Source organism: Strix aluco, chromosome 4 (genome assembly GCF_031877795.1).
Source record: "Strix aluco isolate bStrAlu1 chromosome 4, bStrAlu1.hap1, whole genome shotgun sequence".
NCBI lineage: Eukaryota > Metazoa > Chordata > Aves > Strigiformes > Strigidae > Strix > Strix aluco.
In genome coordinates this window covers 30,569,000-30,595,708 of record NC_133934.1, presented here as the reverse complement: position 1 = coordinate 30,595,708, position 26,709 = coordinate 30,569,000, and the positions used below count along the sequence as shown (strand labels likewise).

At 44.0% G+C, this 26,709-nt stretch overlaps 2 protein-coding genes and 1 long non-coding RNA gene across 9 annotated transcripts in view; 1 reads left to right on the top strand and 2 right to left on the bottom strand.

Moving 5' to 3' along the window:
* FIP1L1 (factor interacting with PAPOLA and CPSF1) overlaps positions 1-1,578 on the bottom strand; it is a 44,644-nt gene extending 43,066 nt beyond the window's left edge. For 2 of the 7 annotated variants that reach the window (XM_074822550.1, XM_074822551.1), the window contains exons 1-2: positions 1,343-1,573; positions 499-538 (exon numbers count right to left, since the gene is read on the bottom strand). In XM_074822550.1, the coding sequence (XP_074678651.1) occupies positions 499-538; positions 1,343-1,424 (122 nt within the window). In that variant the 5' untranslated portion in view covers positions 1,425-1,573. Of the gene's footprint in view, positions 1-498; positions 539-1,342 lie in introns of all 7 variants that reach the window. The other 5 variants (XM_074822556.1, XM_074822553.1, XM_074822554.1 and 2 more) reach the window with 4 other exon arrangements.
* Positions 1,579-3,095: 1,517 nt separating this feature from the next.
* Positions 3,096-5,580, bottom strand: LOC141922251 (uncharacterized). The gene is made up of 3 exons (XR_012622921.1): positions 5,295-5,580; positions 3,476-4,539; positions 3,096-3,334 (listed from the first exon to the last, which is right to left on the bottom strand). It is a non-coding gene; the product is annotated as an uncharacterized LOC141922251 (long non-coding RNA).
* A 147-nt stretch (positions 5,581-5,727) lies between these two features.
* SCFD2 (sec1 family domain containing 2) overlaps positions 5,728-26,709 on the top strand; it is a 204,152-nt gene continuing 183,170 nt past the window's right edge. Inside the window, exons 1-2 of the mRNA XM_074822543.1 lie at positions 5,728-6,463; positions 15,052-15,220. Of these exons, the coding sequence (XP_074678644.1) occupies positions 5,731-6,463; positions 15,052-15,220 (902 nt within the window). The 5' untranslated portion in view covers positions 5,728-5,730. The remainder of the gene's footprint in view (positions 6,464-15,051; positions 15,221-26,709) is intronic.

Below are 26,709 nucleotides of genomic sequence, written 5' to 3'. Positions count from 1 at the left end.
CTGGAAGTGTTCAAGGCCAGGTTGGACGGGGCTTTGAGCAACCTGGTCTAGTGGAAGGTGTCCCTGCCCATGGCAGGGGGGTTGGAACTAGATGAGCTTTAAGGTCCCTTCCAACTCAAACCATTCAATGATATGATTCTTTGGGAGACAGACGGTGTTTTAATTTCTAAACTATCTACAACAAATGAAGTCCTGATCCATTACTAAGGCTGCAAAGCACAATGATTACAGAAATAAAAGACCTCTTGGCATTTTGTGAGGTGCTATTGTTGTCCATACAGTTAAAACTCAAAATAACTTTCATAGTCAAGTCTCCCAACTGCACAGGTAAAACCATTTCACAAAGTCAAGTCATCCTAGCAGACCAAACATACTATCTTAAGGGGAAATTGAAAGACACCAGAGTGTGTTACGGACTTTCAAGCAGCTGGGAAGAATACAGTGAATACAATTTTTGTGCAGCCACACTACAGGACTTCCAGTTGTCAAGATACTCACCTAGCTTTTTCTTCCTCTGGTCTCTCTGCTTCGTTTTCATCTACCACAAGAGAAAAGAAACACAGTAGTTAAGAATAAAAATCCCCTGAATACCAACTGCGATGGATACCTTGCCATGCAGATTATTAGGCAACTCTTCAGTTTACTATCAAGACATTTTCATGTTTCAATTGTGAAATCAGTCGAGCAGACCCCCTGAGCCCTCACAGGGCACAGTACTGACACCTCCACCACATGGGGGGTGGGTTTAGTTTACAGGTTTCATTATGATTTGAACGTAAAGAAAGTCCCTAAAGTTTCAAAGAAAGTTTATGCATAAAGAGCTAAGGCTGCTTCAGTACTTCAACGCTGAGAGCCCGGGCAGGACGGTACTGGGGAGAGGCTCGGCCGCCCCAGGGGCACCTGTAGGGCTGGAATGCCATGCGGGCCTCCCGCCGCGGCGGCCCTGCGCGCCTCGGCCTGCGCGGCCAGGGCAGAGGGGCCGGGAGACCTTCAGCGCCTCAGAGACCGGCAGCCGAGCGCCCGCGGGGGAGGGGGCAGGGAGCCACCGCCGCGGCGGCGAGGGGGCCGCGCACAGGCCCGGGATGGCACCGCCGGAGGGCTGGCCAGGAGGAGGGGACTCAGCAGCCGCGAGGGTGGCGGGACGGGGGGACCCTTTTAAACAGCGACCAGCCAGCCACGTTCGGCGGGCAGGTGCGGGCCGCGCTCGGCCATGGGCCGGCCTGGCGAGGCGGCGCACGCCGCGGCCTACCCACACCCACACCCCCCGCTTCCCTCCCCCCCACCCCGCCGCGGCGGGGCAGAGTGCCGGGCTGGCGGGCTGGGGGTCTGGGAAGATCCGTACCGCCATAGAGCCACTCCTCCTCCTCGTCTCCGGCGGCCCCGCCGAGGTCCGCCGACAGCCGCTCCACCTCGCCGGTAGACATGGCCGCCTCCCGCGGGAGGCGAGGGCCCAGGCCCGGCGGCGCCGGGGCCTCCCGCCGCTGGGCAGCACAGCCGCGCCGCCCCGGGCCTCCGCCGGCGCCTCAGGCCGCGACCGGGCGGCGGCCGGGGGGTTGCGAGCGCCCGGCCGGCCCAACGCCACCGCTCGCGGAGGAACCGCCGCCGCCTGCTCGGCGCTTCCCCTCCCCCGCCGAGTGAGTGACACGCACAGGAAGCGGGCCCGGCCCGGCCCCGCGGCGCCCTGGGCACGGGCATGCGGGGGGCGGCCCGGCGGCGCCCGGCCGCGCAGGGAGGCAGGGCAGGGGAGGGCAGGGCCGCGGCGAGGGGACGTGGCCGGGCGCGGCTCGGCGCTCTCCGCTCCCTGAGGGGCCCGTCCGGGCCGGGGTCCGTGAGGGGAGAAGCGGAGGGGCCGCCTGGCTGCCCCCGCAGGAGGAGCGGGCCGGGCCGCAGGCGAAGGGCTAGGCCGGGCCCAGCCCGGGGGCTGCCCTCCCCGCGGAGCCGGCCCCGCTGCCCGGGCCGGGCTCGCACGGCCGGTTCCCTGCTCTGCGTGCTGCCAGCCGCCGGGACTCACCTCGGCTGTACCTCCCCCACCCTTTCGAGGCGCGGTGTGCCTGCAAGAGCTGCCTTCTCCTCCTCTCGCTGCCCTTTGTTTCCGCTGCTCTCGGCGGTCCTTGTGCTGTTCTGCATCCCCAGACGCCTGTGTCTCCCCTCAGCAGGGACCACCGGCAGCGTGGCGACCTCCTCTAGTACATCCTCGCCCACTTCCAGAAGCAGGACTTGGCCAAACACACGTACAGTCCAGTGCCGTGCTTCTACTGGCGGCTGATGGCTGCTGCCAGGGGGGAGCGTAACCACAGGATAAACACGCTGCTACTTCTACTAGTACTGTCCTAGTCCTCAGCTCAGGGGCTTTCCCAGCTGGAGGGTAATATTTTAGGATTAACAACTCTGTAGATTTTTTTTTTTTCCTCCACAAATTGCCTGATTTTATTTTTAGCTCCCGTAAGAGTTTAACAGTCACAGTGAATGTTACAATGTAACTATGCATTTCATGAAGAAACTGCTCTATTTTAAAAGTGGTAGGAAATAGCAAACCATTTTTACTGCTGATTTTCTCACTTTACATCTCTGAATACTGCCTTAACAACTGCAAGATACATCAGAAAATTAAAGTACCAACAGCTGTCAAAACAAGTTTTGACCACTTGTGTGTACAAATGGAGTCTTCAGCGTTTTAGTATGTTTGTGAAAATTAAAAAGGGGACCCCTTTTTCACAGGAGGACAGCTTGTGAAAAATCAGACCGGAGGGCTTGACTGTATTATAAACACATCACAACTCTGGGTGGGGGAAGCTTATTCTTTGAATGGCCTGCATAGAGAACCTTGTTGTAAAGTTTTATATATGGCATGACATTTCACTGGAGGTCACATGAACAAACTACCTTCTCAAAAGGTGCTTTTTTTTTTCCCCCTGAAATTAAATGTTCAGGTGTCATGTTCAGGTCATGAATTATGTGGTATAATTGGGTGGGTTTTCATCAGCCAATTCCATTTTTTTATACATATAGCAGTGGAGTCAGTAAAGGTGTTTTTCCAACAAAACATTTCTAGACACTTGTTTCTCATAAAACAAATCTGTATTGTAGTACCTCTTACTAGACATCAGTGTCTTCATTTTAATTTGTTTTGTTTACTTCGCCACTTAACACACTTCTGGCTGACATTAAAGGACATGTTAGAATTCTAATAGTTTTCTTTGACTGCAGACACAAGGAAGAAGAATGAAAATGTTTGTGGAAAACTCCACAAAGAGAAATCAGGAGTAGATGTAGAACATAAAATCTCTTAAAATACATCAGTGCAGATCTTCAAAGCAGTTTTCCTCCTAGAAGCCTTTAAATAAAAATTAAATTGAGCTGGGGGTCACATAAAAATCCATCTTGAGCAGCTAGAACATTGGAAGCTGACCCAAGAAGGAGAAGTCCTGAAAATAGCTGCCAGTCTTCCACTGCTCCCAGGAAGATCTTTACCCACCTTTGGCTCTGGTTGGACAGAGAGGGTGCTCTGAACCTGCTTCCTGCTTCACTTCCGAGGACAGAGTGCTGGCCTAGATGGCATTTCAACTTCTGCCCTCAAAGGTGAAAACTCCCACCAGTCCCAGCCTCTGGAAGGGACCTTGCAGTTTCTCCTTAGTGCTGCGCAGAGGGAGAGCAGCAGCTGAGGCCTGAAAAAAAGGCTTCTCTTAAGGCCCTGAGTAGCTGAAAGGCTGAGGACAGAAGATGTCTTTGAGAGCTACATAAACATCTTAACTCATGGGTTACACTCCAGAAACCCACAACAAGATACCGATGCCAAGTTTACAGGAACCCTTTAATCCAGTTCTTTTTCTAACACGGTAGTAAATTTGCACATGGGATAAAATAAGCTATAAAATCTGCTTAGATAATTTTGCTTTGTAATTTAACCACTGTGCTTTAAACTGATTAACGTAATTTTGTCTTCTGGCTAGTAATCCTTCTTTTTTCAATGTTGGCATATGCAGAACTAGTTGCAATCTATACCGTATTTACAAAAAAGCTATTTTTTTTTTTCTTAAAAAAGCATCTGCTGTTTTGACAACACGTCTGAAAAAAAAAAAACCCAACTTTTTAAAAAATGGTAACTAAAGAGTTGGACAAGCTATAATATATCTAGCCTTTGTCCATGGCACTCAAGTATAAAGCAAAACCTCAGGGATACATAATCTCTGAAGTAATTCAGTCTGAGAGGAGGATAGTTCTACTTGTATATAAACCCAAGGGCCCAGTGGTTAAACATCCCCAGTTCTTTCTTGGCATTCATTTCTCAAATCAAAATAGTAGAGAAGGCTAGTAACTTACATATTTTTCTAGCATCATAAAGTTATATGCCCTAAAGTCAAAATAACAGATTGAGATTGGAACAGCACAAAGACATAAATCTGAGTTTGGAAGAGGGAAGACTGCATCGGGGTAGGAATGTGCATGGAGCAGACTGGAAGGAAGGGATTTAATTTCATTACTAGAAATCTGGTGATTCTGTATTACTCATGTTCTTCAATGTTCTGAAACCAGCTGAACCTGCAAGACACCAAAGAAGACCAGTTAAGATAGTTGATGAACTAATTAAATCATTTATCTTTCTGTTATTGCTGATAATCCCACTGTATCACAAAAAGTATCCTCCTCATTCTGTACTAAGGAGGTCCCAAGTGAAATACTATGTAGAACACAGATTTGCAAGCGAGCCATCCATTCTCTGAGGAGAAGAAACTGTAGATGCATACCATGGCATTTTTTTCTAGTTAGCTTTGAAACTGGTTTTGAGATCAAGAGCTTTTTAAAGGAGAAATGGGATTAAATTAGTCATATATCTCCAAGTGTATGTCATAAAAATCACATTTATTAAAAGAGAGTAGTTCTTGTTGCTAGTTCATCAACCACTGGACTTGTTAATATTAACACAAGAAGTACAAAATTATAGTACAGGGAATGGCAATGGAAGTTTCACTTTTCCAGTGCTGTACGTTTAAAGAAGTATCAGCAAAACAGTTTGTTCTCTCGGTATAACAAGTATACCAATGCAGCACAAAAGACGTAGTAATTAAGTAGTGACACTGAATTGGTTTAAAATTTACCAGGAGCAAGACCAAAGAAGCTCCCAACCTTTTCAGGAAGATGTTGGGCAAAACTGAACTGTCGGTGCTCGGATGTCCTGTCTGGCACTGCCCAGGGCTACAGACTGTAGCAGAGTTTCTAATACAGACGGTATGCGAGAGAAACGTGCTAACGTTTGTCAGAATTTGGCACCGCCAGGGAAAAGAATAGCCCCCTACCCTCTCCTCTCGCCGAGGTGTATCGCTGCTGCTGCTGCTCTCGCCCAGCACGGGCGGGAGAGCTGGCCGAGGCTAATCCCTGGGGACACCAGGCCCCGCACTGGCGGGCAGGAGCTCAGGCAGAAGCGCGGCCCAGGCTACAGCGGCTCCTCCGGGGATGGACAGCTCCCCAGGAAGACGCCACAGCATAGCACAGCCCCCGCGACCGGAGAAAAAGCCTCACCGATACCATTAACCCCGCCAGTGCCACCTGCGCCTCTCCCAGCCCCTGCCGCCTCCAGCCGGGTGAGGGATGACACAGCCCGGTGTGCCCCGCCCCTCCCTGCCGGCGGGCAGCCAATCCGCATCCGATACGTCATCGCTCAGCGCCGGCGGCGCGCCGGGCACGTGCGGTGTGTTGTGGCTGTCAGCACTGGCCGCCGTTGCTGCCGCCGCCATGGCGGTGCCGGAGCTGCAGCGGGTGTGCCGGCAGGCCTGGGAGTCCGTGCTCGCCAGGGCGTCCCGGGCCGTCGTATTCCTGGACGCGGCGTCCGCCGAGGCGCTGCACTGGGGTGGCGGCGGGGCGGGTGAGCTGCTGGCGGCGGGGGCGCTGGCCGTCAGGGCGCTGCCCCCTGAGGCGGCGGGGGCGGTGGCGGCCCGCGTAGTCTTCGTGGTGAGCGGGGCTCTGCGGGGCGGCACAGCCGCCGCCGTGCGCGCCGTGCTGGGCCAGGGCGGCGTGCGGCACTGCGTGCTGGTGTTCGGCGGTGAGGCGGAGGGCTGCGGGCCGGCCGAGCTGGAGGAGACGTTGCGGCGGTGGATGGGCGAGGGCGGCCGCGCCGAGGTGGTGCCGCGGGGCCCGCCGCTCCTGGCGCCCGTCTCGGCGGAGCTCTGCCTGCTGCCCGCCCTGGCGGCGCTCCTCCCGCCTCTTCCCGGCCCCGGTGGGCCCGGTCCCGCGGAGGGCGGGCTGGGCGCCCTGCCCGCCGAGCTGCGGGTGATCGTGCGGGCCCTGGTGGGCGATCTCGACTCTCTTTTCACCGCCTTGGGCCTGCGGGAGGAGAGCTTCGCCGTGGGGGCCCTCAGCAGGGTCGTTGCTGCTGAGCTGGCAAGCTATGCCCCAGCCAGGAACAGGAGGAGGACAGCCACCAACAAGGCCTCTGTCATCTTTGTGGACAGGACGTTGGACCTCGCTGGTAAGAAACACACCGCTGGCAGGGGCTGTCATCCCTGTGGGCCCACATCCACCTTATCAGGAGGTTTTTTGATGGTTGGAGGAGTCCTCATGGCCTGGGAGCGTGTGTAACACCATGGCTGTGGTGGTTGTGTGTGCCTCCTTGCTCCCGAGTAGGTCATGGAAACCGAGGGTGAAGCAGAAGGCTCTGCTGGAAACACAAGAGTTTGCTTGTGGCACTTCCGCTTTGCTGCAAACTGGAGACCTTAGCTGTGCCTGCGTTATCCCAAGGTGTGAAGGAAACAGTCTGCACAGACTGTGCCTGGTGAATTACTGCAAAGCATTTCCCAGTGTACCTACTTGTCACCCTTAGCATTATACTTGTCTAAACAGATAAACATATATATATACACTGAGCTATATCTATATTGCTGAAAGTGTCTCTATATGTGTAATATATATATATAGTCTTTATATGCTATGCGCTATACTTAATCTCTGAGTGAAGCAATTGCACATGGCTGGTGGTGTTAACTTGGAAAACCTTATGTCTGAGTAAAAACAATGCAGAATTGTTTATACAACGCTTTCTGGGAAGCAAGGGAGAATAAGAATGAACAATATGGTAAATTTAATACTGTCAGTTAATGCATAATTGGTGCAACGCTTGAGAAGCATAGAGAGTGATGTGAGAGTCCCTTGGGAAACTATCAGAAGGAGAATGTCTTGCAAGCTTGGTAAGTGAGTTGAACTCTTTTAAGCTGGTAAGATGTGATATCAAAAGGGCAGAAGGGGAAAGAGTGATTGTACAAGTCACCAGCAAGGTGCTGTGTCAGTGATGCAGAAAAGGTTGCTATCAGACTCTCACTTCTGGAATAACCATCTTTCAGAGGAAACAGTAAACTCGGAGAATAATTGATACAGGAGTGGCTGCATTCACTTACCCCATCATATTATTGAAGGACCTGCTCACATATGCAGTGTGTGAGCCTGGTTCTATTTGCATTGCATATAGTCAGTAATTCAGGTTGTAATTTTGCCGCGTGACCCGTAACAAGTGCTTGGCACAATGTTGCACCTGTGGACCATCTGTTCCTGAATTTTCTTGGGTTTTTTTTCCCCTCAATTTTGGCTTTGTGTATCCTTGCACTGCTCTGCAGGGTTGATAGTGGTCAACAATGTGCTGAAGAGCGGCTATAGATCTGGGCAGTTAATGCTGTGCTGTGGTTTGGGAAGATTGCTGGGAAGACTGCAGGAGACTGGACTTGGATGAAGAGTGTTGAAGTCAAACTGTGAGAGGAGTGCCTGTTTGGGGTGGGAACCAGTGAAACTGGACAAGGATTTGTGCACTCAGGTAGTGGGAAGAGTTAAAAACAAGGAACTGGAAACTGGGTGACAGCTGCCTGACAAGGAGACTGTTGAGGAGGCATGAAGAGAGATAATTCGTACCAGCTTAAATCTGGGAAGTGAAGTCTGGGATATTGTATGTCAGTAGGAGAAGGTTTTTTGGAGAAAACATCAGGGCTGTGGTGGGGCAGCTTTGGAGTGGATGCATCAAAGCTCGAGTAAGAATGAGAAATTAAAGTATTTGTTTTTTTAGGAATTTATTCTCTTCAGTATCTGTAACTGAAACAAAGATCTCTTCATGCAACCATTCTTTTGTTACCAACAAATGTCTCTAGAATTCATTGACAGTTTCATTGAAACCTTCCTGTGCTTTGGACATGATACCATAGTCTTGCCATGAAGTACAGTGCAAACTGAAGGAAGAAAAATCTAGTGCATTTCAGAGGTAAAGGACTATATGGACCTGAATTTAGTGCCACACAGTGAGATTTGTTTCATTGGTTTACTAGAAATTGTACAGTAAAAAGAACACAAAAAGAACAGCATTTAAGTTGTGAAATCAGTTGTCAAGAGGTGGGAAATTGCAGAATTAGGTTGAACCTGAAATCTTAATTTTCTTAGGTATATTCAGCCTTTTATATAGTCTATCCTGTTGCCCCCTACCCCCAACTCCACTGCTTGGCCTTCGGGTGAAGGAGTCTGTTGAATTTCAGCCTTACACTTTGTAAAAGCTAAAGCTTCCTATCTGCAAGTTTCCGGCTTGGTATTGGCAACTGGGCCACTGGATTTTTTTTTTTTTTTTCAAGCTGTGATATGTATTTGCAGTGAGCAGTGTAAAAATAAATAATTTCTTTTCAAATAACTGCTCAGTGCACATAGAAGTCATTGAGGTAGAGTTTCTCATTTGCAGCTCATTTCAAACAACTCTAAATCTCCCATCTCTAAAGATGAAAGATTTTGGATTTGATTTGTAAATGTCTTATTGATAACTGAATCTTGTCCAACATGTGGGCTGCAGATATGAGAAATGGTTATGTATCTGTGGATTATGAGAATGCTTTCATATTCCAACACTTCCACAAAACCCTGGAAGTTCAGGGGTAGGTGCTCGGCTGCTCTGATTAAGTCAGGCTACTGCTTCGAACCAGGTGACTTTGAATCACTCTGAATAAGCTATCAGAAGGCAAATATTTTCTGACATGATGACCTGAATGGAATACAGCTTTAGGTAGCTCTAGATGATGTCTAAAGTAACTGTACTAACTGATGTCTTATTTTTGGCTCATGTTCCATGCCTACCTAGAGCAAAGAAGATGTTAGGCTAGAATAACAAATAGTTTTCAGTAATACCAATTGATTTCTAATAGTAAAAATCAAAATGTCTCAAAAGTACCTTTTCTGGCACCGCAGTTGCAAACAACTGAACTAAGGGCAAATACTGGTACTTAAATATTAAAACTTTCTACTTTAAAGAACTTACTAAAATGTACTTAATACTTCTTTAGTAAAGAACCCCTGGTGCCAGTGTCAAGAAACTGTATTATCTTTGTTGTGACAATTATTTAAAAAAATTAGTCACACATAAAATGGCACCTTTTTCTATCAAAAGAATCAGAAGGCACCTAGCTGACTAGGTTAGCTTTCTAGGTTCCATGAATCTCTTCTGAGCTATTACTCTAACATTTGGATTGAGCTCTATTGAGTAATTTTTATAATCTTATTGCTTTTGTGTTCAGCATTACTTATGCATGCTGTATTTAATGAATAGAGAGGAGAATACTGAATTAAGATAAATAATTCTTCTTTTTGTCCTGTGTGGACATTCAGATGAACCGTAACAGGGATCTTCTTTTTATGGCCTTTGCTGCCCCTCACTGCAGTGGCATGGCTGCAGCTGGGGATAGCAGGGATACTGCCTATCCCTGCAGTGTAGGATCTTATGGATAAAGCAGTGCCCCAGAAGGTGGAACATGTGTTTTTATGCCCTGGGGAGATCACAGGCTTAGCCTTTGTGCTCACTTCTTGAATTCTGATTGTATAAAACTTTGTTACTGGTGCTGTCCCTAATCTGCATGCTTTCATTTGCCTCCTCATTGTTTTAAAGTTCACTACCTTTGCTTTAAAAAGCAGAATAAATCTTCCCAGCTAGAGTGGTGCTCTGATAAAGTGACACTGGTTAAAGTCAGAGCTAACTATGGTACTTTAATTCCTCTTTATTTTTCTTCTCTAATATTTGTGCCCCTAAATATTTGCATTGTGATACCATATTGTAACCCCATGCTCCTTCCATGTGTTTCTTAGTCACCACCTTGCCAGCATTCACACCTTTTTATGAAGCAGTTTTTCCAGATTCCTGGATTGCCTTTTTCATTCCTAAGCTCATTGATACCTTTCAGATATTGGTGTTCAGAACAGCTTGACATGTTTCTCCTTCCAGTCTCTTGGTGTTTTGCAGCATTTGGGATGTGGGCTGTTGTAAACACAGGGGATAGTGAGTTCTAACCCTCTGGTACATGCAGGTGATTTTGAAAGGCAATACAGTGAGCAAAGACAGAGAATAGCAGGGGAGTGCCTGTGCGCTTAATGTATAGTTTTGAATAATAACCTTTGTCTGAGTGTTGTTGAAGTTGGATATTTCAGTGCCATCAGCAACAGCACTTTTATCTTCCTCTAGCACTTTTGCATGTAGCAGTCAAAATGACAGGAATGTTTTCCCCAACAGCCAAGGCTGCAAACTCAGGGTTTAACTTTCTGTACCATCTCCCTCTCTATCAGCCAGGCATCATCTTTCCATCACACCCTTGTGCTGTTTTTAATGTTTTCAGCCTTTTAACAGATACAAAAAGCAGAGTTCAGGCGCTCATCAATGAAGTGTAGATATCATTCCCTTTCAGTTCCTGGGAGCAGCCACAGCAATAAGAAAGTCGTGGTGTGCCTTAATCGTCCTACTGCATAATCCCACTCATAGAGGAGGATGAGAGTAAAGACTAATTTAGGCCCATGCCTTTCTGGTAAAGTCTGGTTCTGACTAATATCTCTTTTTGATTATTTTAGTTTTAAACTGTTTGTTTGTAATTGTCTATTTCTTTCATTATATCTTCATGTTTGCAATTTGGCGTGCTTTACTCATGCTCTTTTTGATGCAGCATCTTCCAAGTTGATGCATTGGTGGATTGACACTAATGGCTTTTTAAAGGAAACAAACCCATGTTTTTTTCTTCCTTACCATATAAGCTGAGGCCTTGAAAACATAAATAGTGAGGTCTGTAGAGTACAGTAGTCCCCTTTTTATGAACCAGGCTGTGGCTTTGACACAAGACGCAGCCGATGCTTAAATTATTATGGTTACTTGAGGTTGTAGACTGCGGCTGTGAGGAGTGATGGCAGCTGAAAATATTCAAGTGGTGTCATCTCAGTACTGCAGGTCAGGGTGCAGCTTCTGCTATGGCATGGTTTGTAAAGATCCTTCTATTGTGGAATAGGCACACAAATTTTTATAATAGGTTTTTAAATGTTTCAGATGTTAAATTTGTTATAGGGGCTTTACAGAGATAAGCAAATGGAATGAGTTTTGCCTATCTGAAGAAAACTGCAGGTGGCTAGGTCAGTGCAGGGGACTTGGAAATTACATGAGCCTTGAGCAGATGCTTAAGTGTTTCTTATCTCCAAATTTACCACTCTTTACATATGTTGCAACAGCTGGCTGTGAGAGATGGGGAATCTGTCATACTTCTATGGCAGCACTCTGATGTTGCTGTGCTTGTCTGTGGGCTTCTGTGCTCCTACTGCTGGACTACAAGGTTTTAGGCTTTTTTTTTTGGTGGTGGTGGTTTTGGTAGTAGTGGTTGGGTTTTTTTTAAACATTCAATAGCCAGCATAGTGGGACTACTTTGATGTTCCTTCGTCTGTACAAAGGAGAATGTAAATTTGTCTTTTGGCAAAGCAGAAGAATGCTGTAGTTTGCCTTGAATGCTGGACAGTTGTTCATGGGAACATAAAAGGCTGCTTTTAAGCACCGTTTTACAACATCAGCTTAAGCTAATGCTGGATGAAAGAATATGGCAAGACATTGATAAGCTTTGGAACTGGAGCTCCAAATATCCAGCTTCTTTCAAGGGAACAGGTGTAAATATTTCTGCTTCCTGATAATTTAAACCCTGCCCTCACTGAGGTGATGCATTGCCTAAGAAAGTTGCATCATAGGAATTGTCCCACAAGAGTCCTTTAGCGTAAAGTCTTCCTAGTGGTGATCTTACTCAGAAAAGCATTGAGTGTGCATGCAGTGCTGCAACATCATGAAAACTGGGATGAATTTGTCCATGTATCTTTTGAAAATCACTAGTCCTGAAATAATCTACAAAGTAGTTAAAACAGCAGATGTTAAGAAAACTTGATAGTAGGGTCAAGATATGCCTTGCATTCTGTTTTGGTGCACACCAACTTATGTTTTAAACTTCGAAGGAAAAGCCCCCTGTAGAAATTAGCTGCGTTAGTTGTTGGCTAGTGAGCAATGCCTTTGTAGGAGAACTGCTTTCTAATTCAAGCTCCTCATGTTTAGCAACTGACTTTAAAGTATTCCCATTGCCCAAGCTCTCATGTTGCTTCTGTGATGTGCAATTGCCCCTTAAATCTGCTTTGTTTTGTTTTGTTTTTGAATCAGACACTAGAACCAGTTGGAGAACATAAGGGTTGGAGTACAAATGGTGTGATACAGGGCTCATAATGGGCTTAGGAAAATATTTTCTTATATGAATGTCATTGCTGCCTTTCTGAGGGAAGGAGAGGTGTAGTTGATGAGTTCCTGGCTCAGAATTGGTTGGTCTGCTTTGTCAATTGTGCCAGCTGCAACCTGTATCAAATGTCATGTATTTCAGTTTGTAACTTAATGAGAAGAAAAAGTAAAATTAGAACAGCATGATACATAAGATTTTCCTGTATCTTCAAGGCTGGATATTAGCCTGGCATGAAGATTCCTATTTTGCATTGGTCAGATAGCTTCTCCTTGTCACTTTAACGCCCGATCTGTGTGCACATTGGCAGCATTAAAAACTACCAGCTGCCTTGAACACCGCTGGTCATGAGGACCTGCTGAGCGGCTTGTTGACTGTCCTCCACAGTGATGAGAGAGGCTGGAAACCAGTCCCATACACGCTGCTGAAGTCAGTGCAATTGAAAAGTGACTCCTTGTAATTTCCTGTCCTAGTCTTGTGAGGTTTAACTGTCTTTCCAGCCTTGGTTGATTTGTGTAGTTGGTCAGGGGAGATAGTGATTTTTTTAAAACCTCCAGGAGATGGTTTCTGATTGATTTGATGAGACACAACAAAAGACATTAGCACCTATGGACCAGTGGGAGCCTCCAAGGAGTAACAGTTGTGGAAGGAGACTGAGATGGCACTGGCTGATCAACTGGTAGAAGCAACTTGAGTATGCTGACACTTCCTCCTATGCCAAGTAGAAAGGAGGGATGTTAATAATTAATGTGGGTTTATTTGCATTTGAGATGTTCCCAGTTTAGCTAAATGTCTTGTCTAGCTAAACGTTGCTCACGTGCAGCAAGTGTGGAGAGATAGACATTGCTTCCCGTACGTGGGGGTGGAGGTTCAGAAGATTACCATCTGTTTTCCACGTCTGTAACTTCATGAGCGTTGATAACTGCAGTGTGGCTGACAAGTGACTGACCTAGTAAGAAGAATGTAGATATTTTGGAGAGCAGATGGCGTAGGGAGTCGCAAAGACAACCCGGTTCATTTCATCTGTACTTCAGTGGTCTAAATCTGGCTGGGGATTGTGGAAAGGAAAGTTGCTCTCATTCTGTGACTATTACAATCTCTGATGAAACAAATTGGTAATCTCAATCCAGCTGAGTGGCCAGGTGTCCACATTGCAGTACCACCACATGCTAGACATGTGTGATTTCCTTGTCTTCTGTGGATAGAGGCATTGCCAGCATGGAGTTTGACGTTACTTTTCTCCTCCCTTTTCATCCTTGCTTCTCTTTACAACTACAGTTCAGAATACTTGATAAGCCATGAGGTGGTTTTACAGCATGGATACCTGGCTGCTGTAGACATGCTGGAGACAACCTTATCCAAGAGCAGTTAATAATCTGACCCCACTAATGTTCTTGATGGATGTATGGAGCATGTGAAGCTATTTCAGGTTTTGAAACGGACCTCCTCTGTCTTTGGAAATGATGAAAAGTGAGAGCAGATAGGGTGCCACATGGACAGACTTTGATAGAGTAGGACTATAGCCTGAAAGATCTTTTTCCTGCCTCTCAATGGTGGCTTCAGAAGTCCCTGTTCTCCTGTGAGTAAAGCCAGGAGAACAATACGAAGCTCAGCACTGCTGTCCAGCCCTGTGGTGATAGCTGAACCGTAGCTAAAGTGGCAGAATACAAATACCTCCAACTTGTTCCTGACTTAAAGGCAGTAAGGTTTCCAGTCCCCCTCTCTGACTTTTCATCTATAGTGTGTGTCATGTTTTTATGCTTTGGCTTGGCTCACAGTCTTAAAATTTTGTAAGTCGGTTGTAGCGCCTGTGTTGAGAGTTCATGAATGGAAAGAAGAGCATGTGTGTTTGAAATCAGGAGAACTGAAGAAAACATGCCAACTGGAATTTGGAGTTTCTCCTGGAACATGGTCAAATTGACATTTTATACTATGTAACTTGGGTTGGTTTAGTTATTTCATGTTGGTTTCACCTGAGCTGCCCTCAGTCCATCTAGAAGCGATGATCTTGATGGTGGCATGTCACTGATAATTGTTTATTTTAATATTATGCTAGCCTATCTGGGTAGCTATGTATGCAACTTGCATACAGCCCTTTTAAACACAGTCCTATTAGTTTAGGTAGAAAAGTATAGTTTGCAACTGAGTATGTATATGTAAATGTTTGCCTGCTTTTTTTAATAACCATTGCAAATCTTTTTAAACAAATTTCTAATGCAAAGAGAACTATTTTGCATGTTTAAGTGCAAAATCAGTGAATATCTAACAGCAGTAAAACGAAGTCTAATTTATGCTTTTTAAATGAATCTTTCTGAAATGTTATCAATGCTTTTAACTTCAGACACTCCAGAAATTAATTTTACTTTTGTAGCAAAATATCTTTGAAAAGCTAAATGTGATCTTGGTGTTATGACTACCAGTGACCTTCTCTCCAAAACATGTGGTTATTATTTCGTTCTCAATTCCTTGTGTGTTTTGGTTTTTTTTTCTTCTAGTTATGTATCTGACAATTTTTGGTTGTCTTTTCCCGCAGGAGCAGTTGGTCATCATGGTGACAATCTTGCAGAGAAGATACTTTCTGTGCTTCCCAAGCTTCCTGGCCACAAGACCGATGTGATGGTTAACATGGTGGAACTTACGGCACTGCAGACTACAGATGAAACTTGCAGTGTTATAGCACCTGGCTGCTTAGCACAACCAAAGTAAACATTCTTTTCTTCTTTCCTTTTTTAAGCTGTTGAATTCATGTTTGTCATCTCTTTGTGAAAACATGAACAGAGAACAAGTCTTTTCTTAAAAGAAAAAAAAATCAAGCTTACAGCAAAAACCCATTTGGTCCTAATTCTGCTGGAATATAATCACCTGTATGTGTGCAATAAGTGAGCGGGCTATATAAGACTCCTAACAGTGGGAGATTCTCAGGACCTTTTTAGATTTGGGTTGTTTAAATTGCTGTAGATTACAGTAATAGATTAAATACCAGTACAGATTAAACGCCAATAATTCTTCCTCATGACGTTTCTTTTTCTGCCTAAGTAACAGATCATACAAACAGGTAGGTCTTAAGTGTGTCTTCCTTTTCCCATAAGCCTCTTTATAATTATATAAAGTGAGCTGCATGCTTAATTCTTGTTAGAGTAGCTGATAATTTAAGGTTTTATCCCCATTTTCAAACACAATACCCGTGGAGAAAAATAATTAGGCACAAATTTAGGTATACAGACAGCTTCATGAGGGCCTGGTTTTTGCTTAAGCAAGGACAACCTAAAAGCAGTAACTTTTAAAAATTGTACTTAGCTATGTATGATATGTATCTAAGACTTTGGTTGTAAAGTGCATCAGATTTGATGTTTCATTTTCTAAATTTAGTTGTCTGAGCTGAAACTTTCCCTCAGCTTCTGTTACCATGCATAAACCAGGAAATACACCAGGTGCTGGTTTCCCTTCACAAAAAAAATTTTGCTCAGCAGCACTCTAGAAATTCATGCCGTACAAAGTTGATTAAAAGTTCTTTCTCTTTTGCTGTAATGTTCCCTCCATATATTAGAAAAGGATTTTTCAAGATGGGCTATCTAATGTAGTTCCTATTCTTCTGGCTCTGACTCCTTCACACCTGTGCGCTATTCCCTCTTCTCTCCCCTACAAAGATTTCACAGAAGACTTTCTACTGTTCCAACATATGGTCTTTATTTTCTGAGAGCCTTCAGATCCTTTGTCATCTTCCATCTCCCATGTGTGCTGTAACTGGGTCCAGTTTCTAGGTTTCACGTTGCATAACTTTCTTCTTCCCTAGGAGTTGGAGAGGAAACATTTCTTCATATAGGTGGACTCAATTGTAAGTTGCTGCTGGGGTGTCTAACTTTAAATAAAATTTGTTCTGGTTTTCTTCTCATTGGCTGCTTTCCAGCTGATCTCTGAAGTAGAAGTGAGATGTCCTTAAGATCTGTCTACACTGCAAAATGAAGAAGTCGTTGCCCATGGTAGACATGCTGTTGTTTGTGCTAACTCTGAGTAGCTACCAGAAATAAAGAAAATTTCTGGTGTCGTGGACTAGGAAAAAAAAAAAAAAGATATTTATTTCCTTGAGATTGTTGACCTGTTCTATCACTCCATTATTCATTGACATTGAGGAGCCTAAAGCTAGTGCTAGTATGCCTTCCCATGCTAAAATTATGACTTCAGTCATATATTAATGTTTTTAGGAACAGCTGGCATACTTTTATTGTGTTCTAAGGTGGCTAGTAGTATGTATACCAAGGTTTGTTTGCCTATTTGCTAGCTAGTGGGAAGGTGCTCCCTGTTAACAGTACAGTTAGACTTAACATATCTTGCAAAGTCTTCTATGGACACAAGTAGTTAAAGAGCAACAGGATTTGGCTACCAGGTGCAAGTGCAGCAAAGTTGGATGACAGCAGCTGATACCTGTTACCAAGGCAGTGGTGTCGTTACCACAGTGGTCAATAACAGCTTCCCTGAAATACCCTCCCTCTGCAAGTCATTCTACAGAATCTGTTACACTGGAAATTTTTAAGATCAGATTAGGCCAATATTGGTTTAAATAGGCTTGACGTCTTGGAGCAAAGCAAAAGGACTAGATGACCTCTCAGTCTCTCCTGATCATTGTTCACAACTGAAGAAGTGTTGCATGCCTGAGAGTGGTCTCCACATTCCAGAGAATGTGGGTCTACAATGTTCAACCCCGTGTCTTTCATGTTTTTTCCTATTACATAATGATTAGGAATAGTTTCTAATTTAAAATAGGCGTTTCCAAACCAGCTTAAGACAGTTGCTGAAGAGTACTAGAAACCATAACAATGTCTGAACAGGTGGCTGAAAGTGGTAATTTCCATTCTGTTAACAGGACTGTGTTCTTGGTGTTGGATTATAAATGTAAGCATTAATCATCTTTGCTAGTGTAAAATGGTTGAAGTTCTTCTGAAGTGCTGATTTCAAATTCCCACCAGTAAGTTTCTGTGTCAGTTCCATAAGAAATTCCCTAGTATGCTCTCAGTTCTTCATCAACATGGTTGTCTTGGAAGTGTTTCTTGTAATTGAAAACTTAAGTCTTGATTTGTATTTGTAAATGATGCACTGCAAGGAGTGTTCCTCTGCTTGTAAATTTTCTGTTTACTCTGGCGAGTGAAAGTGTCAGCACCTTTCCCAGAGACAGGACCAGTAACTTCAGTTGCACCCAAATATAATGTGTGGGAGCTCTTTTGCTTGAAATCTTGTGATCAGACTGTGGCATTTCAGACTCACATATTCAGAATATTTTTCAAATGTTTTCATTATTTTCTATCAAGTAATATTTGAGCATGCTGTGGTGGGGGGAGAGAGAGGTCTGCTCTTTCCACACAGCTTGCTATATTTAACTTTTCTTATGGAATGCCTCTCCAGCAGAAACATCTGGGCTCAGTTACAGAGTTAGCAAACAGAATTAATGAATAATTTATGGCTGGTGTGGTGAAATAAAGCAGGGTTCTCTTCTCAAATCTAAGGAAATAATGGGCTGCTTTAAAGATTTAGATGAAAATGTAAATGCCATATGCTGCCTAAGTTACTGTACTTTGAAGGTGCTCTCTTTGTGAGGAAGGGAATTTCTTTAAAAAAAAAAAAATCTATTCTGGAGTTCTTAATTTTATTAGTCTTAGCCTTAAAAATCTTGTGGAGTAATTGTTTGCCCTACTGTAGTCACTGACATGTTGCTGCTCCAGTGTGAATGTTAGCTGAGTTACGCTCTTTGATAACTGTGTCAAAATATTTTATTCATTTTTATATACAGATGGATATATATATAAAAGAAACAGTTTCTAGATATAAAACTGAAGACATCCACTCTTGATCAGAACTGTTGGTTTCTGATTAAGAAAAACAGTAGCCACCCTGTCCTTTCAAACAAATGATGCATAATAGAAGTGGAAATTGTAGTGAAAGCTTAATGGCAGAGGTAATTTAAAAAAATTGTATTGATTGCAGCTCTCTTGCTGGTCTTTGTATTTTTGTAACCCACACAGTGTTTTTGAAGTAATTCCTCCAAATTTCAGCTTTGTATTGTAAGCATACATGGCTTCTAGGAATTTTCTGCTTGGATGAACATCAAGCTCTCTGTGTTTGTGAGCCATCCATCCTGTCCATTTGATAACATTTTGGCCACTTTCTTTCTCAAAGCACCTACCTTGTGTTTTTAAGATTAGTATATCATGTGGAAGCATCCTGCTGTCAGTAATGGGTTTATCTTGATGGAGGCTTACCTTTTGCTGTTTTCCAGCTCTTGTAAGCTGGGGACTGAGGTGTATGGAGGCCCCAGGGCTCCCTGAAGCCCCAAATCAGGGTTCAGATGCCTGCATCCTGGCCACAGGTCTGTGGCATGTGAGAACAAGAAGTATAGAGTTATGTGATACTGAACTGTGGGCAACTGAAGAAATATGTATGTTTGCTCTTTTTTAGTCTACTCTTTTATTATCCAGGGACACTTCTGATGTGCTCTCATATTTTGCTAAATAAACTGAATACTTAATTCATTTGTGCATGTTTCAAGAACTTGCTGAATAGAGATTTCTTGCCTGTTTTTCCACTCTTGCTTCCTTTCTCCAGTCTTTGGAATTTGCAAGTTTCTTGGAATTCAGTGTGGTGTTAAAATCTCATAAAAAGGCCAGATTTTTATTTAAAATATGTATACATTTAATGCAATATACAAAGAACCATTGGGTTCTTAAAAACATTTTTCCATAAAGATGCAAAACTGTAACATAACACCCTTCCTGTTTGGGCTGCTATGCCTAAAACAAATCAATGAGCAATATAGCTGAGGTGTCTGGGCACTTCTGACAAAGCAGATGGAGCCACTACATCATCTGGATTTACACTGGGGGGAAAAACAAGTTCAGAATGAGGTGATCATGTTGATGGGTGTGATGCAGAAAGCATGGATATGCAGGCCAGATGTTTGAAACATGGCACTCGCAAAATCTTTCCTTAGGTCTTTGTAGGAGAGGTGTGCTGGAGGGAGCTGGTTAAAAATGAGATCATTCCTGGAGATATAATAGTAAAATCTCAATGTCTTGTGTTAATGACAGTTGAAAATACTTACTTCTCCTAGTCCTCCTTAATTCTGAGGTTGCTATTCCTATTTTGGACTGATTAGTTCTTTTGTTTACAAGTGCTAAAATGGTTATGGTTTGGACGGAGGAGAAAGCCCCACTCCAGCAGCACCTTTGCTTTTGGGCATGATGTGATGCTGTGGTGCTTTTCTGGTATTGGTGGGATTTGGACAACCCTGAGCGCAGAGGAGGGCCATAAGGTGAGGGGATTTGTATTACAGTCCTGGGTCTGCTGTAAGCTTGCAGCATGATCTTGGGCAGGTCACTTAATTTCTCTCTGCTCCCGTTTCCTCTCATAGAATAGAATCACAGAATCATAGAATCATTCAGGTTGGAAAAGACCCTTGGGATCATTGAGTCCAACCATCAGCCCTACTCTGCAAAGTTCTCCCCTACTCCATATCCCCCAACATCTCATCTAAACGACCCTTAAACACATCCAGGGATGGTGACTCCACCGCTTCTCTGGGCAGCCTATTCCACTGTCTGACCACTCTTTCTGTGAAAAATTTTTTCCTAATGTCCAGTCTAAACCTCCCCTGTTGCAGTTTAAAGCTGTTCCCCCTTGTTCTGTCACTAATCACCTGTGAGAAGAGACCAGCACCAACCTCTCTACAATGTCCTTTCAGGTAGGTGTAGAGAGTGATGAGGTCTCCCCTCAGCCTTCTCCTCCTCAAACTGAACAGTCCCAGCTCCCTCAATCTCTCCTCATAGGATTTATTCTTCAGGCCCTTCACCAGCTTCGTTGCCCTCCTCTGCACTCGCTCCAGCACCTCGATAACTCTCTCATATTGAGGTGCCCAAAACTGGACACAATACTCCAGGTGTGGCCTCACCAGTGCAGAGTACAGGGGGACTATCACCTCCCTACTTCTGCTGGTCACACTGTTTCTAATACAAGCCAGGATGCCGTTGGCTTTCTTGGCCACCTGGGCACACTGCTGGCTCATGTTCAGCTGCTTGTCAATTAGAACCCCCAGATCCTTTTCTTCCAGACAGCTCTCCAGCCACACCTCCCCAAGCCTGTACCGATGGATGGGGTTGTTGTGGCCCAAGTGCAGGACCTGGCACTTGGCCTTGTTGAAGCTCATCCCGTTAACGTTGGCCCACCGATCCAATCTCTCCAAGTCTCTCTGTAGAGCCTCCCTATCCTCATGCAGATCGACACTCCCGCTGAACTTGGTGTCATCTGCGAACTTACTGATGATACACTCTATGTCCTTATCAAGATCATCAATAAAGATGTTGAACAGAAATGGTCCCAACACCGAGCCCTGAGGAACACCACTTGTGACCGGCTGCCAGCTGGATTTAGCTCCATTGACCACCACTCTCTGGGACCGTCCATCCAGCCGGTGCTTGACCCAGCAGACCGTTCGCTCATCCAGGCCATGAGCAGCCAGTTTTTCTATGAGAATCCTATGGGGAACTGTGTCGAATGCTTTTTGAAAATCCAGGTAGACAATATCCACAGCTTTTCCCTCATCCAATATTCGGGTCATCTTGTCATGGAAGGAGATCAGGTTTGTCAGGCAGGACCTGCCTTTCATAAACCCATGCTGACTAGGCCTGATCCCCTGGTTGTCCGTTATATGACTTTTAATAGCACTCGAGATGACCTGCTCCATGACCTTCCCTGGCACTGAGGTCAGAGTGACAGGTCTATAGTTTCCTGGATCGTCCTTTCTGCCTTTCTTGTAGATTCTCCTAGTCCTTGTCCAAGGAACTTGTTTTTTAAACCGGTAAAACAGGGAGTTTCTCAGGATACAAGTTTGCAGACCACATGGCAGAAAATCCTAAGGGTTCTGGTCTTTGGGGAGGATACAAATAGTGGTGCAAATGATTGCGTAGGGAGTTAAGGTGTCAGCACAATTGAAGGCAGGATCTCCATTTGTTCTTTCTTCAGTACTATGTCCTTCCCGCTCCTACCCACAGTGCTTTGTTGCACTGGGGAGAGGAGACTGTTTTGAGTTGTATCTCGCAGGCCCCCTTCCCTGTGAGCTGATGGAACAGTAATTCCAATGATCTCTGTGAAAACATGCTGTTGCAGTATTCTTTGAACAATCATGCATGATGTGAATTTAAAATGAAAGATTATTTGTGCTTGTATGGCAAAGAAAAGAGCAGCAAGAATTAAAATGAGAAAGGAGATTAAAGTCTCCTTTTAAGCTGGGTACATTTTTTGAATGGCTGATTCTATTCTCTTGATTTTATTTTTGTTTCATTTTTTAAGTGGAGAACAGGCATCTGAAGGATATCAGAGTGTGTTTTTCTTAACGCTGAATTAATTACAAACTAAGCTTTGGGGGGATGGTTCTTGGATCTTTGTGGTATTTTTAATTTTATTTTTTTAAGTGTTTCCTTTATGCCAGCTGTAGATAGTAATTTTTTTAAAAAAGCCCCACAACTTTTTTTGCGTGGATAAGTTTATAAAAGCTTGTAATAAGAAGGTAATTTGGGACAGTGTTATTCTTGAATAAGCTGGGAATTTACGGCATAAATTGGAGTAATTTTCCTTTCTGGAATGTTAATATTAAAGAGGAAATGTTAATACTGCAGTAAGAAAATCCAGATGACACAACTATATTGCTTCATATCCACTGAGAGTCTTGTAGAGGAGGAAGGGTAAACCAAAACAATGGATGGATGGCAAGGCTCTTTCAGATGGGAAGAGGGATAGCTGTGTGCTGTAAACTGCTTCTGGATCTGCTCCTGTATGCTGGTGGCGGTTCAGCAGCAGCGGGGTGCTGCCAGGGGTCCCTGCCTGTTCCGGGGGTCCCTGCCTGTCCCTGCTTCTGGGGTGCTCCTCCAGCTTTTTGACTGCTGGACGCTTCCCCCTGCTGGGAGCTGCGCGCTCTAGCTCTCCCGGGACCCGAACTCCTGCCTCTGCTGCGGTGCCCTGCTGAGCTCTGCTCTTGAGGATTGTTTTAAACTGAAACTTAATCCCCCAAGACAAAAAAAACCCCCAACCAACCAAAAAAAAAAAGCCAGCACTCATGTACAGTCTTTTTCTATCTGCCTTTCTGAACAAGGTGAGCAGCACTTTTACAGAGAAAAGGAGGTCTTAACTGCAGGATTATGAAAAGCAGACATCACATCACATTAAAAAAAACCCTGAAATTTTCCTTTACCACTGACAGAAGACATTACAGCCCAGCCCTGTGTTTCTAGAACTCATGCTGTACCACTGAGGTCCATTTTCAGGGAGATGAATTGGGCTTTACAAGGTTTTTCTGTTGATACCTTTTGCCTTTTCAGCAATCCAGCCAGGAGATGCTTCTTGTAAGTGGTGGATCAGGAAGTATATGAATGCCCCAAACGCAGCATCCCCCACTGCCACCGTGTTCCTGGACTGACAGTCGTCTTGCTCACCACTTTATTTTACTCATACAGCCTCAGAACACAGTCCTGAATCGAGGCCTGTTCCGAGTTTCCTTATTGTTTGAAATTTCTCAAGGCATCTTCTTGTTGAGAATAACAGCTCTGGCTGCATCAGCTTCTGGGGTTTGTCAGTCAAGACAAGCTTTCCAGGAGATGCTTTCTGCTCAGTTTCAAACTAGCCTGAATCAAATGAACATAATTGACTGTTGCCACAGGATAAAATGAACAAACTGATAAGATTTATTATATCTTACAATAAATGTGTGTATTTGCCCGGATCCTTTCAACACGGGACCTCCTTGAAACGGAAGAAAGGAAGGGGTGAGAGGGGTGTGCTGAGGGTGGGAAATTGTGGGAAGAGGTCTGGCTCGCCTGCACTGTGTAACATATAGCATTGCTAGAAGACCTCGCTGCCGCTCTGCAAAACCCTGGTTTGCTGCAGTAGTAGGTTTATTGAAGGAACCAGAGAGGAATCGCATGAAGGTTCTTCATCTGGTTCCTGCCTAATAGGTGCCACTCTTTTTTTCAATCGCTGGTTATGACAGGCCTCAGAAGCCTTAGAAGTTGTTCTTCTAGATAAGAGGAAGCTTGAAGCTTATTTTCCTTGAGATAAAGAATGAATTGGGCTGACAAGTTCTTGGCATAAGCTGGGCAGTTCTTCCTTATCTGTGCTTCTCAGTCCACAAAAAGGACTTCTGGGGCTTGTGGGAAGCTGGGCTGCTCAAGACTTGGTTCCTTGTGCTTTGAGGATCTCTAACTGCACTGTTTGTCTGGGCTACCCAGGCTTACTAATGAAAGTTTTCAGCCAGAATTCACATTTTTTCCTGGGCCCTCTGACACTCACATAGCCATCCTCAGAGTGCAAGGATCAAGAGATACAAGATGCTGTTGCCCGTAGAATCTGCTAGTTGAAAATGGCAAAATCCAGAACCCTTCATGCTTAATTTTTTGAAGACATATTTTTAGTTCTTCTGGAGGAGGACTCCCTGTATTTGTATTATTCTCAAGATAATCTCTATTGTCATTACTGATAATGTCTGCTGTCATTAAATCCCATGTTTCTGACTTTTTCCTTTGCCCATGGGAAGACACGATAAATTTGAGTTTTACCCAGATGTTGTCCAGCCATCAAGAGGTCTCTGAGTACTTGTATCTTCAGCTGGTTAGCACAGCAAGGTAACTTAATGTCTGTAAGGAAATTCAGTGAGTGCAGTCTCTCAGCTAGTTTTATCTTCTCACTGTTTCTTTCTTAGCATTGCACTCTGTTCTGCAGGTACATTCCTTGCAAGATGTAAAGAAGGACAGATTTCTTTCTGATTAACTATCAGAAAGAGTAACTACTGATGTCTGCAGTCAGGGCAGAAAGGGAAGATCTTTATGTTGTTTAGGGGAAGTGGTTTTTTGGCTGTCTGCAGCATTTCTTTTAAAACTGACATCCCTTTCTTGTTACCTTAATGCTTTTGTTTGTGAATTTTGAGAGTTTCTTTTTTCCCCTGTGTAAGTTTGCAAACCCCTTTTCTCTTGGTATGACCATGGTGTATTTTCCTGCAGATGTATTCAGAGTTCAATAGCAGCTTAAAGACTGTGTCTGTTTAAGTAGACTTTATGAATCTCCAAAGTGAGCTCTGATCTTTCTTGTGTTATAGTACGATCTCCCAGTAACTGTTGCTTTGGCTGACGTTGTGAGATTTTTCTAAGACTAGCTCTCACTCTGCTTGGCTACCTGCCTTCAAGTTTGCCTCCTGAATTACCTCAGCAACAAGGTTTTAAAATGCAGTGATATGCATTGGCTTTGTTGCATACTGTGGAATTACTCGTTTGCTGTTCAGCCATATTGCCAGAGCAGAGAGTGACTGAGTGACCTGGAGGGGTGTTTTAGTTTATCATTCTCGTACTATAAAGTAAGCCTGCTGTATCTTACAATGGAGAAAAATGTGCCATAATAGACTGATGAGAAGAACAAATGACAGCCTGTCATTTAGATGGCAAATCAATGTTTGGGAAGGAAACTATTATCTGTTGGCAGCAGGTTTGGTTGCAAGTTTTGACTATATGTTTGGGATTCTTGTATGATTCCAAACTTAATATGAAACAGGAATCAAAGTTTACACAGGCTAAAATTTATGTGAAGTGAGCTATTTACCTGGCAGAGCTTAAAGATGCTTTTACTCTGGAAGGCAGACAGAATCTGTGCATGGAGAAATACTTTTTTGGTTTTATACAGATAAATACTTACACAATTATTGATTTTAATTTTTTGTAGTTGATCCAAAAATCCAGCCTCCTCTTCTGTTATTTAGCATGGCTATATAATACTTAGCAAGGCTTCTGTTATTTAGATGTTATTTTAGTTATTTTAGTTATTCTGTTATTTAGATGGCAGATCTTTGGATTCTAATTCATAATGCCTAGCTCCAGCGCTCACCTCTTTGTGCATCTTGTTTTCCTGAAGTGTAGCAAAGAGATGCTGAAATGGGTTTTGCTGCTTTATAGCTTCTCACAGTTTCAGAAGTGGTTGTGAAAACTGACCAAACCAAGCCAGTTTTTATGCCCTGATGAACTGCGGTCCTTCTGCAGGCTCTGGACGATGCTACACCAAGGACCACTTAATTTCCATAGATTGTGAATGTATTTTCTAAAATGATCTTCAACTGGGAAAGATTTCCATTCACTGTGGGAGAGAAAAGTTTTATGACCATACCTAAATCTCTTACTTAAATAAGCAACCAGAAAAAGAAACCCATATTGAGCCATTTTCAGTTACTGGAAACAGCCACAGAACACGCACTGAATGTGTATGCTGCACGTGGCTGTTTGAGCTCCAGTTACCCCATAGAAAAAGGAAAATAACCTCCACAGAAAAAGCTGCAGTTCTTATTAATGACAGGGGAACATGTCATGGCTTCAAACATTCTGCTCTCCTTACTCATTCTGTGGTAGGCAGAAGTGTATCAGGGAGGGATTGTGAGAAGATATCCAGAACACAGGGTAAATATATGCAATGTAGACAGAAGTCCTTATCTCTTCTCTATGACAGAACAGCCAGAGTATGGAAATGGTTATAAAAATGAAAGCCTGAGGCTGGAGCTTTGTTCTTTCTGTAGAGCTGTCAGTTTGGTTTCGAAGGCTAGAATTGGCCATATTAGGTTTGCATGAGATCTAAAGAAGCTAGGGCTCTAGGTTTGCATTGAAACTATGACAAATATGCTACTTTGAAGTAAGAGAGGGGAATAAGTAAGATAATGCAGGGCCAAGCCCTTGAGTTGATCGAAGTTTGTTTTTACCAACATGCTAGCAGAGAATTTGGCCCTGCATGTTCAAACAACACATCTTTAAGATGTAAGGTCTGCTCCAGATTATTTTTTTACTATTTATTTTGGGTCTCCATGTCTCTACTTGAGTACTTGTTCTCAACTCATAAAGAGTATCTTTGACTATTTCAACTAGTCTATGCCATAATACTTCATAAGCAATGATTTTTGTGGTAACTGAGTCACTTATGGAAACGATTGTCTTTCATTCTGTGATTAAGACGTATTCCTGTACATTAAGCCCTCAAAATGGCCTAGTCAAGAGGTTGCATCAGTAACTCAAGAATTTAGGCCAGCAAATGAGGGAGGTAGGTCAAAGAGGACTACCAAAAAGTGGCCTTGTAAATCAAAAACATTGAGGAGAGGGAATTTCTGGCATTCCTCAGTATCTGGGTTTAT